The sequence below is a fragment of the Trifolium pratense genome, linkage group LG2, assembly GCF_020283565.1.
Source record: "Trifolium pratense cultivar HEN17-A07 linkage group LG2, ARS_RC_1.1, whole genome shotgun sequence".
Classification (NCBI taxonomy): domain Eukaryota; kingdom Viridiplantae; phylum Streptophyta; class Magnoliopsida; order Fabales; family Fabaceae; genus Trifolium; species Trifolium pratense.
The window spans coordinates 25,042,878-25,057,234 of NC_060060.1; the positions used below are offsets into that span (position 1 = coordinate 25,042,878).

General features: G+C 31.6%; 1 protein-coding gene across 1 annotated transcript; it reads left to right on the forward strand.

The window, feature by feature from the left end:
- Positions 1 to 249: 249 nt before the first annotated feature.
- LOC123909717 (cytochrome P450 78A5-like) lies at positions 250 to 2,424 on the forward strand. The gene is made up of 2 exons (XM_045960600.1): positions 250 to 1,338; positions 1,427 to 2,424. The coding sequence occupies exons 1-2, from the start codon at positions 385 to 387 to the stop codon at positions 2,030 to 2,032; spliced, it is 1,560 nt and encodes a 519-aa protein (XP_045816556.1). The 5' UTR covers positions 250 to 384; the 3' UTR covers positions 2,033 to 2,424.
- The last annotated feature ends 11,933 nt before the right edge of the window (positions 2,425 to 14,357 follow it).

Below are 14,357 nucleotides of genomic sequence, written 5' to 3' on the forward strand. Positions count from 1 at the left end.
ACTCCTTTACAATTCCAAAATTGATTATGTTCTTTTTCTTGAGCTTACCCACGGTAATAAACGCTGTTACATTTCCATAACTGCTTTTTACATTCCTTTTAATTCATTTTTATTTCTCATAAAATTTTCATACTGTAATAACTTTTGATAAAGTTTTCTACCTTTCTATCTTCCATCATCATCATCTCATAACAATAATATTCTTTTAACCATAGTTAACCAAATACTATTAACCACACTACTCACACTCCTTTCTATATAAACCACTAACCAGCAACACTCTTTGTCTTTCCCATATAACTAGCAACTCTTTCTCTCTATATATTCCAACCACTCCAACCTTTCTTCATTCTTAAAAAACTTCACAACAACAACAACTAAAAAATGTCTCCAGAGTTTCATCTTCTTCTTTTTCCAGACCTTATTTACATTCAGCCACTCACTCTCACTTTCCAAACTGCTCTTTGTTCCTTTCTCTTTGTTCTTGCTTTCCTTATCTGGCTCACTCCTGGTGGGCTTGCTTGGGCTTTATACAACAAAGCTTCATCTTCAGCCCATGCTGTTATCCCAGGCCCATCTTTCACTGGTTTCACTGGAGTTCTATCTGGTATAACACCACACCGTGTTTTAGCCAAACTTGCTAGGACTCACCGTGCTGAGTCATTGATGGCTTTTTCTGTTGGTCTAACCCGGTTCATTGTTTCAAGTGAACCGGAAACTGCTAAGGAAATCCTCTGCAGTTCTGCTTTTGGTGATAGACCAGTTAAGGAATCAGCTTATGAGCTTTTATTTCACAGAGCAATGGGTTTTGCACCGTACGGTGAGTATTGGAGGAATCTGAGAAGGATTTCATCGACCCATTTGTTTTGTCCTAGGAGGATTAATGGGTTTGAAGGTTTTAGGAGTGAGGTTGGTTTAAAAATGGTGAAAAGATTAAATTTTTTGATGGGTCAAATGGGTAGTGTTGAGGTAAAAAAAGTTCTTCATTTTGGATCACTTAATAATGTAATGATGACTGTGTTTGGAAAAAGTTATGATTTTTTTGAAGGTGATGGTGTTGAACTTGAAGAGTTGGTGAGTGAAGGGTATGAGCTTTTGGGTATTTTTAACTGGAGTGATCATTTTCCTCTTCTGGGTTGGTTGGATTTGCAGGGTGTTAGAAAAAGGTGTAGAGTTTTGGTTACAAAAGTGAATGCTTTTGTTGGTAAGATCATTGAAGAACATAAAATGAAGAGAATATTTGAAGGAAAAGCTTTAGTTGGTGATTTTGTTGACGTTTTGCTTGATTTAGAGGAAAAAGACAAACTTAGTGATTCTGATATGATTGCAGTTCTTTGGGTAATCCAACATTTCTTTCATATACTTTTGTTTTTGTTTTATTGTTTGGTTTTTTATGTTTATGTTTATTTTTTTGTTACGATTTTAGGAAATGATTTTTAGAGGAACAGACACAGTTGCTATATTGCTTGAATGGATTTTGGCTAGGATGGTTCTTCATCCAGATATACAAGCTAAAGCGCAAGAAGAAATCGACCGCGTTATCGGAGATACAAATTTTGTTACTGATGCCGATGTTCAGAACATGCCATACTTGCAATGCATTGTGAAAGAAGCATTAAGGGTGCATCCACCAGGACCACTTTTATCATGGGCACGTTTATCAGTCCATGATGTTATGGTAGGTAACAAATTTGTTCCGAAAGGAACAACTGCTATGGTGAACATGTGGGCCATAACACATGATGAAAAAGTGTGGAATGAGCCAGAGGAGTTTAAGCCAGAGAGGTTTATGAATGAAGATTTTAGTATTATGGGATCTGATTTAAGGTTAGCACCTTTTGGAGCTGGTAGAAGAGTTTGCCCTGGAAAAGCTATGGGTTTAGCTTCTGTTCATCTTTGGTTAGCTCAGTTACTTCAAAGCTTCAAATGGGTTCCATGTGATGATGATTCATCTGTTGATTTGGAAGAATGTCTTAAGCTTTCAATGGAAATGAAAAAACCACTTGTGTGCAAGGTTGTTCCTAGGACCTAGGACATGGACCTAGACCTAGACCTAGGGCTAATATTAGTAGTAGTGTTTGAATTTACTTAACTTTTGTGTGTTTTGTGGTGAAAGGAGAAAGTTGGTCATGGATCTTGTGGGGTTTGTTTACTTTTGCTATGTTTGGCAAAAGAGTAGTAATGCTAAGTAGTTAATGTTTTCATAGGCTTTTTCTATTTTGAATCTAATTTTAAATGCAATTTATGTTTGATTGTGAACCGTTTAGGTTAAGTAGTTAAGAGGTTGGAGTGTCTTTAATTTATTTTGAGCCGTTGCTAATTAAGTAGATGTTTGGTCTATTTATGTCTTTCTCTATCTACTATCTTGTAAATTGATGCTTTTCATTTCATCTTCTAATTATAATTATGTTATTATCTTTCTAATTTATGTGGCTCTTGTTTAAAACGTTAGAACTCAACCATCAATTTTGTGTTTGATCCAATTTTGATATTTTTTGTGACTATTGCAAATACTAATTCTTAGTTGAGGTCTTTCAAGCAAGGACATCGGATATTTAATTGAGGTGTGGAATATATTTTCAATATTTTTTGAAGTACATTTCTTGTTTTGGTAAATTAAAAGCCGAACAAATAAGCAAAAATATTTTACATAAAATTTTGAAAGGTAATAGAAAGATGAAACTAGAAATGTGTCAAAAAAATAAGAAGATGAAATTAGAAAGAATATGCCTCGAAGGTTTGTTTTGTTAGTATTATTTTGTTTAGCAAAATGTTATTTAAACACAAATTTTTAACAAAAATACAATAAAACTACATTTTTTACTTTTTTTAATATTTGTTGCACGTCTCGATATCTGTGTTGTGAGTGGAGAAAAAATGTGTTGTATTTTTGTCTAATTTTTTTTTTTTTTTTTATAATATTTTTGTCCAACTTTTTTATGTTTATATAACACACCTTTTTTTTTTTTATGAGTGTTTTGTTATCTTGTGTCACTATTGAGGAATAGTGTAAAATTGATGATTTTTATTTTCTCAATATTGTTTTTGTTATTGCGTCAAAAAAAAAATATTGTTCTTGTTATGTAGAAATATAGTACTCCCACTTAACGATTTATCTTGATTTATTCCCACTTTAACGATTATTCGTATCCTAAACGCACTTAATATGGCTTAATTAAAAATGCCCATCGTATTTTATTCTTTGAAGTTGATATATCAATATATTGCTTCTCTTTTTTACTGGGCTGTAAGGTTCTACTTTGACTGGACACTACTGGAATTTATTGAGTAATTACTGGGCCGTGTGAGATTCAATCAATTACAGTATTTGACAAATTTTTGAATGAAAGATCAATCCACACATCTTAAAAAAATATATATAAATAAAAGAGATTAGCTTATTTTTACTAAAATAGATAATATTGTGGTGAGCCGTTTGAGTAATATGCATTAGATTTTAAGTTTGATCTTCATTTGTTTATTGTAAAAAGAAAAAGTATGTAATATTGCATTCAGAAGTCGGAATAGCATTTTCAGCTAGGTTCAACCAGCACTACACATTTATGAAGGGGAAGCAGCTGCATTGAGAATTGTGATCCAATGGGCACAAAATGGATACGTAATATGCAATGTTCGAACGTGACTCAAAAATGTTGGTTGATGCTATTTAATCTACGTTTTTTCTATTTTAATATTTGAATTTTGTGGCATTGTATTGACAAATCGTCAAACAAATAGTGTGATTCATCATCTCCCACCTTATCCACCACCTCTGAAAGTTATTTTAAGTTGGTAATTGTTCATGGAGAAAATTAAATTATAGAAAATGTTAATGTTTTTGAATCATTCTAATTCCGAATTTTGCCCTACAATTGCAACCTCACTTATTGAGTCACATTCGAAGCAACACTTTCCAAAGTCACCGTGACATCTTTGTGTTTTGGTCACTCTATAAATGTTTGGTTTGAGATTTAAATTCCTTGTTAGTGTTTTGAAGGTTTAATCTTATTTTTCCTTACTCCTTTTTTTTTTTGGTGTTTTTTAGTCCGTTTTAAGATTGTACTTTGTATTTTTTGGTTTTATTTTTGACGAGCTTGTACTTTATGTGTTCGATGTAATGTATGAGAAATACTCGTTTTGTAGAGCCAGTTTTATTAACTTTTCAATCTCACAAATGACTTGTTAACATGTGGTTGAATCGTCCTCATTGTTTAACTCATTTGACAGAGACATCACACTATATATGCAGGAGACGGAGTTCAAACTTCGGACACTCTACTTATTCACCTTTAAGGGGAATTCTCTAGTCGCTAGAATACTTGACAAAAAAATGTGGTTGAATCGATTATGTCAGGGTATGGAAGTCGATATAAGCAAACACCAACAAATTTTATGTGCCAAAGTTGGTTGAGTTTAAAGATTGAAAAATGTTTAAGATTTCCAAATGTAAGCTCGTATTAAACATTTGGAAATCACTTTCCAGTAAAAGAGATGCGCAAATTTTACCAATTAAAAGTGAAGTGGTCAAATCTAGGACGAAAATTTTGCTGATAATAATTTCCCTAGTGTGAGGAACTTCACAAATATTGACAAAGCACCTGGAGTACGTCTCTGCAAATTTACACATGTGAACAGAAAAATATTTAGGTAAGTACAATTATTTGAACATATTTAATCAAAGACATATTAGATCGAGTAATAAACCTAATTCAACCTTACAAACCGGTTTTTAAAGTGATAATTGTCTTTTACTTATAAATTATTTATTGGTGGGTGACTCAACAGATTTTGGAGATATTCTAATACCATATTAGAATTAGGTATTTGGCCTAACTCTACAAAACTAGTTTGTAAAATGAGAATTGTCTTTTACTTATAAACTCTGATTCAGTCAAACCCACATATGATGTAAGACTTCTTAACGGTACGATAAATTGTCTATAAATTTATTACATTAGAAATATATTTTATTTAATTTTTTCTTTTTTTTACTCTTTTTTAAATATATTCGTGTGATAAAATAATTGTTGGCGCAACAACCGGGGAGGATCTAGCGAGGAACATTCACTTTTGTGGTACTTTCTCTTATGAGCAAGACACCTTTGTGGGAAACACACCACTTGTTCACCCAAAACTTTAAGGTGATAGGTGAGTGAGTTCTCCTACTTATAAATGCTCACCACATTCTTGTGCAATGTGAGATTATTTCCACAAACTCACACTTGCTATATTCTCAACAATAATTGTTGTCCCGTCTTAGTGCGGAGTATTGTTGTCCCGTCTTTCCGTCTTTGTGCGGTGTTCATTTGTTTCAGGTTTGAAGATTAAGGTTGATCCAGTGCAGATCCAATCAATGACTTTTGTACCATCAACGCTACAGATCCGGCGACATGAATGTTCCGGAAACTTCAATATAGTCAAATATGTAGGCTTTTGCAATATGCCGTTTGATGCTATTAACACGGATGCTGTGAGTTTGTTCGCAGATTCATCCTTTTTGTTTTTAGCGATTTTGATTTGTATTGCATCGATGTACTCTTATCAATTTGAATGAATGAATATCTTTTATTTAGTCAAAAAAAAATTCTCAACAATAATATGACTAATTATTATAATAATATAAGAATTCCTCCATGTGAACCTTGCTGCAAAATATAGGACTTAACATGACTCCACCTCCTTCCAATCATCGTTTCGTCGTACAAATGAAGGCTAGGACTTGAAATTTAATAACCTGGATCTTCAAAGTAAAAAAAAGTAAGGGGTCACGGACACTTGTTAGGAACATTATCATTATTAACTTTTTATTATAAAAGTTGAATATATATATTTTTCAAAAAAAATATTATTAGATTGGTTTCTTTAATTTGTATCCATATATAGGACACTTATTAGTATTTTTAAAAGATTAAAAACCAGCCTCACTACTAAAAACATGAAGTTAGTACAATATTTTTATTTATATTATCTTAATTATCTTAAATAAATATACTCATGATAGTAGTATACTCCTATTTATTTATCTTATCTTAATATTAGGTGTAAACACATGCACTACCCGATGCATGCAATGAGCTAGTTGCATGGTTTTTTTATTTTTATTTATCTTATAAACTCAGCTGTATGGTTAACAAAATAAAAACAAAATGACCCAGTTGCAATATTAACTATTTAAAAACATAAAGAAAATATTACCCATTATGTTTTTAATTTCCTTTTAAAAAACATAAAGAAAATATTACCCATTTTACCTTTAACAGGTTTTGAGAAATTTCATGTGTAACATAAGATTTTTTTTATATATTATCATTTCCTTTTCAATTAACAATAACATGCATGTTTTTTTTTTTTTTGAAGCATTAACATGCATGGTTATACATTATAACGAACTCTAACGCTTATTTATGTTTTTTTGCTTATAATTAAGTTTAAGAAAATGGGATATATATCGATAATATAAAATATTTTTATATTTTTATTTAATGTCAATCTTATGTCTTTTGTCAAGTCATTCTACTACATTCCACTTTCATGAGATATTAAACATTCGTGTAAAAATATTTTACACTAAGATAACATGTCCATTAAACTCTATAAGTTTTTATTTTACCAATTTGTAATAAAAGTGTATTCTAAAATTATTATACATGTATTTTTATGACAGAAAATAATATTTACAAAAATTTAAAATGTGCTCATATCTAACAACAATTTAAAATGTATTAATAATAACTTCAGGTCGATCTACATATACAATATGATGTTTCCATCAACGGAATTAAATTTAACAAATTTTAAATGGACTTATCCGAAAAATTTGCAATTATCAAATAGGAGTCAAGATAGGTCCAAATGTCCAATTGTTTTGTATAAACCACCTTATCTAATGTGATGTATTTTAAATAAAGTAGTTGTATGACGCTATCTTGCAATAATAATCGTTTTCAATTAATAAAATAAAATACATTACAATAAACAACACAATACCTATAAATTGTGGAAGCATAAAAAATCTATGAAAATTGTTTTTTAGCAAATAATTATTCCATGAGGTTGGCACTAGCTAGAAAAGTCGGTTTCAAGAGATTCCAATACAAACATGTATTTTAAGTTTTGTGATCTGACTCAGCTATATAACCGTATTTGTATGTGTTTGTACTGACATACTTTATTTTCTTCCACCAAAAAATTTCTTTATTTGATTCCTTATAATTACCCACTTTAGGAAATGAAAATGAGACTTTCCATTTGGTTCGTTCCTCGTCCACATTCAACAAAACCTCACTTTTTTTGCTTAATAAAGAACCATATTCAAAACTATGACTACGATCATACTATTTTGGTTATATTATTGTCACAAACTCTATATGGCCCATCTACCTTTATTCCTTTTTGTTTTCATTTACAACTTACCTTTACATTATGCATGCATGACATTTCAATGAAACAACCATGACCCACAGTCCCACACACACATATTCTTAAGTCACCACCACGTTTTTATTTTATACCTGATTTTTTTAGAAAAAAAATGTATTTGGCAATTAGTTCAAGCCACATTGATGATAATTCGGTTCATAAACATTTGGTATTATCTTTTTTTTTTTTTTTTTTGGTGAATCGTGATTTGGCAACTAGTTCAAGCCAAATTGGAACAATTTTTAGTGGTTAATCTGCTTTTCAAATCATTTTTTTGGGTACATGAAATCATATATTTAAAAAAAATTAATTTAAAAAGTATTTTATATATACACAGTACTGCCTAGAGTCTATGGGCGGATATACAGCCCCGCCAGTCTGGATACTTATCCTGTCCAAAGTCTAGTAAAAATTTTTGGTATTTTAGAAGTTAGTTTAGGACAAGAATATAATTTTTTTTGTTCAAAACTGCGATTTTTCGGTGTAAAAATGAGACTTTTGCTTAAAATTGAGATTTTATCCGGACTTTATAAATTTTCTGACTTCATCACCGCTAGAGTCGCACCATATAAATCATTTTATATTTAACTCTTTTTTACTATAACATTTCAAACTCACAATTTGTTAAAAAAGGCGTGTGGTTTATTAATTATTTAACGTCTCTTGCAATTAAACTAATTTCAATTATTCTCATTAAAGTTTTGTCAAAAAAAAAATTATTCTCGTTAAAGAAGCGAATAAAAGGTTGAAGCACTATGTTCACAAGAAAAAAAATATGTTGAAGCACTACCAAGTAGAATCTCAGGTTGATTAATTGGGCCTTGATAAAAAAAAATATACTCTTGTACCAAAAAAAAAATACTCTTCAAATATTTTCGATAATAATATTACAATTAGAACCACTTACTAACAATTGATTTAAATTGCTTCAAAAAAGAAAAAACAATTGATTTAAATGGTAAGGTTTTAATCCTCTCATAGATGTTAGATTCATATAGTTGTTCCTGTGTATAAAAAACTAGTCATTTCACTCATTATTAGTTACTTCAATGATGACTGCCGTTGAATTTTGTAAGATGAATTATGGTTCGATCTCCCACAACTATGATCGGAAGGAAACTGAAATCACGACAAAACTGACGCGCAAACGATTAAACTAAATGATCTAACATGATCTCATTTTCTTTTTCAATTTCGATTTCGTACTTTATACAAGCACTTTTTCTAAATGATCTAACATGATCTCATTGTCTTTTTTTATTTTTATTTTTAAGTCATCAATTTAACTTCTAAACTATCATTTTCTTTTTTCAAATTGATGGGAATTTTTTTTCTTGCCATAAACTTTTTTTCGATTGCCAAATTTATGTTGTCGAAATTAACATGTTACTGTACTATTACTACTATATATTTATGTATTTTAGACATTAAATTAAAGAAAAAAAGAAGATATTTTTAGAGATTAAGATATTTTTATATATTTTTAAAGAATCGTCTATCAGGATGGAGGAGTCGCTTTCTTTCTTTTGGTGGTCGTCTAGGTTTGCTTAAATCCGTATTGATCTCTCTGCCTGTCTATGCTCTTTCCTTCTTTAAAGCTCCCTCAGGTACTATCTCTTCTATAGAATCTATTTTGATTAATTTTTTTTTGGGGGGGGGAAGTGAGGATTTTAGGAAAATATCTTGGATTAACTGGAAATCTATTTGCTTACGAAAGGAGTATGGGGGTTTGGGGGTTAGCCAGTTGAGGGAGTTTAACTTAGCCCTGTTAGGTAAGTGGTGCTGGAGGATGCTAGTGGATAGGGAGGGTTTGTGGTTTCGAGTGTTGGCAGGTCGTTATGGGGTTGAGAGAGGCAGACTGTGTGAGGGTGGAGCGCGTGGGTCTACGTGGTGGAGGGAGTTGGCGCGTATTCGGGGTGGAGGTGGTGAGGTAGGGGGAGGGTGGTTCAGAGAGCATGTGTTGAGAAAGGTGAGGGATGGGTCTGACACTTTTTTCTGGACTGATCCCTGGGTGGATGGGACCTCGTTGCGGGAGCGGTTTGGGCGGTTGTTTCACTACAAGAATAAAGAAAATTTGCAGCGACCAAATAACAACAATTTAAATTATTGTTGGCAAATATGATGATTTGGTAGCAATGATCATAGATGGTCTTGTGAGTCGCTGCTAAATATGCAAGGCTACAGTTTTTTTAGATAGTGGCACATATTTTGGAATATATTAAAAAAATAATATAAAAAAGTAAAAAAAATTAAAATTAAGATGCAATTTTTAACTGTTTCAAAAAAAATGCAATTTTTAACATATAGTGGTGGATTTGTTAAAAAAAAAAAAGGTGTAGTGGTGACGACCAATTACAAAAGTAAATTAAAGTACTTTTTTTTTAATGAGATCATATATTTTTTTTGACAAAGAGATCATATTTTTATTATACGAAATGGAAAACGGTTTTCCCACAACAACATTTTTTTAGTAAATTTTTTTTTTGAATAATTTTTAGTAACTTCATTCATTCCTATTATTTAGATTTTTCTTTTCTTTCAATTACTAACAATTATATAAATTGTTTTGGTGAATCTCCAAATAATAATGGTGTCGCAAATAGATAGTCAAATATTGAAAACATTATGTATAAAAAAAATATTGGAAACATTATTCAATCTACTATAATCATTGTGTCAAAAAAAAAAATCTACTATAATCATATGGATGATGATAATACGTACTACAAATATATTTTCTACAAAAATAACATAACATCAAAAAATATTATAAAAAAATAAAATAAACAGTAATAAAAAAAAGTAGAGTAAATAAAAAAAATTGGAGTAAATAACTGTTGAAATAAAAAAACAGCAAAAAAAAAATCAATTTGTTAGAAAAATAAGGTGTATAACCTAATATACTGGAGTAAAAAGTGGAACTGTAAATAGCTATTTTTTTGGGTTGGTGGAATCATGGGATAATCTCTGTATAATTTGAATTTTTTTTATTTTTTATTTACAAAATTCATGGTTGATCCATATAGTGATAGTGGGTGGTTAAATTTTACAAGTGCGGATAAAAAACAAAGTCTTCCCACTGATTATTTTTCTTTTCTCATGATGAGTTTTAGAAACTGCGTCTAAACCAAATTTATAAAAGGCTATTTCTTTTATCTTTTTTCAAACCAATATATCATTATATATGTTATACAACTCAATTATACTTCTCTTTCCATAAAACTGTAATTGTACATATTCTTTATTCTTTGATGTTATCACTATATTCACTATTTATTGAAGGAACAGTCGTTGGAGAATTTTAAGAATTCAAACAAGATGTGTTTAAAAAAATAATTTATATTTAAATAATAAATTATGACTGTTTTGAGCAAAATAATAATAAAAAAAAAACAAAAAAAAATAAATTTTGTCAAAAAAAAACAAAAAAAATAAATTATTTGAGAAAATATGTTATCGCAGCGACTTTAATCACTAAGATAAGTTAGATATAATAAAATTCTTGGTTGAAAAATGAACTTATCCCAACAAAAGTTTAAAAAATGGCAACAAATATTGTTGTTAGCAAAATTACTAACGTCAACAATATTAAATTTCGCTGCAAAACTTTTTGCAACGGAACTTATCGCAACAGCCAGCAGCGACTTTTTAGTTGTAGGTATAAAACTCTTTTCCATCAACTTTTTACATTTGCCAACGACTATTTTCGCTACAAAAAATCCATTTTCTTGTAGTGTTTGACCTGGCAGAAAACAAATCGGCGTCTGTGGCCGAGATGTTTATGCAGGGTTGGGAGGCTGGAGGGGAGGCGTGGGTGTGGCGGCGTCGGTTGTGGGCTTGGGAGGAGGAGATGCTGGGTGAGTGTCAGTCTTTACTTCTTACCGTCTCCTCGCAGGATCATGTTTTAGATAGGTGGCAGTGGCAGTCTGATTTGGACGATGTTTATACTGTTCGTGGTGCATATCAGCTTTTGACGACACAGGATGCGGTTACTTTGGATGCTGCGTCAGGTCTCATTTGGCACCGACAGGTTCCTTTGAAGGTTTCCATTTGTGCTTGGCGTCTCTTGCGGGACAGGTTACCTACCAAAGCAAACCTGGTTACTAGAGTGATTTTATCAGCGGAGGATCATCAGTGTGTCTCTGGTTGCGGAGAGGTTGAGTCGGCTCAACACTTGTTCCTCTCTTGCAGCACTTTTGGTGCTCTTTGGTCTCTTGTTAGTTCCTGGATTGGCTCTTCTTTGGTGATTGCTCAGACTCCTTCCGATCATTTTGTTCAGTTCACGGACTCAGCAGGTGGTTCTCGAGCACGACGTTCTTTTATGCAGCTCATATTGCTTGCTGTTGTGTGGGTTGTGTGGACCGAAAGAAATTACAGATTGTTTAGAGGTTCATCAAATTCAGTGCATCACATGTTGGACAAAATCAAGATTTTTTCATATAGGTGGTTGAAAGCGACGAGTACTACTCTAGCATTGAACTGCCATAGCTGGTGGTCTAGTCCTATGCTTTGTTTGAGCCTTGTTTAGTTTCTTTTGGTTCATGTATCTTGACTCTTTGTAACCTTACTTAGTCTTTTCTGGCACGTCTTGCGCTGGGAGGATGATTGGTTCATTATATATATATATATATATATATATATATATATATATATCATTTTGGTTTGTTAAAAAAAAAAATTTTAGAGATTAAATACATGATTTATTCTCTTTAATCTGCATGTCGGCAATCTAATCTAGATCTCAAAAACAAAATGATTCCTAGTTAGTGGCTGTAGATTTATGAAGATTAAGCCTCCATATCTAATAAAATTAATGATATGAAGTGGCACTTTCACAGTGCTACTTTATTTTACTCCTATTTTTTTTTTACAATCACAGTGCTACTTTTTAATGATTGAAGAATGAGAATCCAGACACATAAACATTTTTGTTGGGACACATTCTTTGATAAAGAAAATTATGTTGATGATTAGAGCATTTGAAAAGCTACCCTGCTTTTTTTTCTTCACTTGAAATTTAAAATAAAGAAGATGCATTTAGGATTTGTATATCCAAACAAACACTTCACATATGTGCCCAACTAAATACAAATAAAATAAAAATGTGCCCAACAAAATGCAAGTTATTATTAGCACATACTTTTTATTGATTCTCATATAATTTTTTTTTTTACATATTTTACTGATTTTTCTATGCAATTAACAATGTTACTTGGAATATTTTAGTGTATAAACCCCTTTTAATGAGAATTTTGACAAATTAGAGTGCAACATTTGACGGGAATATTGTTATAGCTAGCTTGGGTAGCATCTCATTTATACCTAATCTAAACCTTAAGCATTATATTCTCCAAGCTATAGTAAATATTTAAACATTGTTTCATATCATGCATTCTGCTCGGTTTTATTGTTCCAACAATTTGTTTATAGATAAAATTTCAAATACATTATCCGTCTTATCCTAGCACACCCATAGATTTATTGGACAGCAATTTCTTTTATAAAAAAAGCTTATAGCATATATATAAAAATTCTGATTTAACTAACACCGATTCAATTATACAATTCAATCAACTAATTCACGCCAGTTGTCTCTAAAATCCAAAAGAAGAGGAACAAGGACTTAGTTAGAAGCGCATGTCAGCCATACCATATCCGCCTAAAGGTGCCTCCCTAACATGTCTTTATGAAGATTTTTTTTAAAATATTCGTGGATTTGATAATTCAAACTCTCGAATAGCTCTCAAATTGGTTCCATATCTAATATTTTAGCAGAGCGTGTGGCGGGTAACTCATGTGCGAAAAAATTTGCTAATCTTGGACATGCTTAGGTTCAAATGAAATGATGAGAATCATTACCTTACTATGTAATGATTTCTTGGGGACAAACTTGGATTCCCCTATTAGTTGAACTTATAATTGACTCTCTTCTTGTTTCTTCGGGTAAGACATAGTCCCCCTTGTAATTAATTATTTATTTGTACTCTAATATGAGATATAAATATAGGATGATGAAGGATATAAGGGTATCAATATTAGAGCTGTAAAAAGGGCCTTAAGGGGCCAGCCCTTTAAGGGGCGGACCTACTTATTCCTGATTATTAATTTTATTTAAATTTTAAATAATTTTTCTAGTGTCGTGAACTTATTCTCGTTTTCTTCAATCAGCACTGTCCACGATCGGCACCCTAAAAAAACTGTGTTTAAAATTTAAATAAAATTAATAATCAGGAATAAGTGGGTCCGCCCCTTAAAGGGCCGGCCCCTTAAGGCCCTTTTTACAGCTCTAATCAATATAGTTGAGATGCTTACCCCTGCATTGATATCTAGATGCTCTTAATCTATATTTTTTTTAATAATGTAATAATAAAATTTGTACAACCCCCTCCAACAACTAGCTAATATAGCCTAATATCCCCAAGCAAATTGGTGAAACTAAATTATGATTAGTTGAAAATATCAAGCCAGCAAATCATTTCATGATCATACTAATCATGGAGTAACCAACTTGTTAATTATTTGTACTAGCTGGCCCATCATGTTTATTTTTTTTCTACTTTTTGGTCTACGCAAAGTATGGCTATTATGATATTCCCATGATGTAAGAAGCTATTGGCTACAATCACAATGCAATTAATTAAGCAAGAATCTATCCATGCGATGGTGGCTGTGGCGGCAGGAGATATATGTTGTGGTCACACAGCACTCACCTCTCTAACCCAGTGGTGCATATGGAGATTCACTTCGAGCAAGTGCACTATATTAATTTTGAGGCTTTTTGACTGCTATAGTATAGTATCATTTGGAGGCTAATTCTAGGTGATGGTACACACTTGATGCAAGTGGTTTATGGGGCATCAAATAGTATCAGAACACTAGCCAGGATAAAAAAAAGTACCATATGTACTACCTCCACAAAATTTAATTTTCTTGCTCTC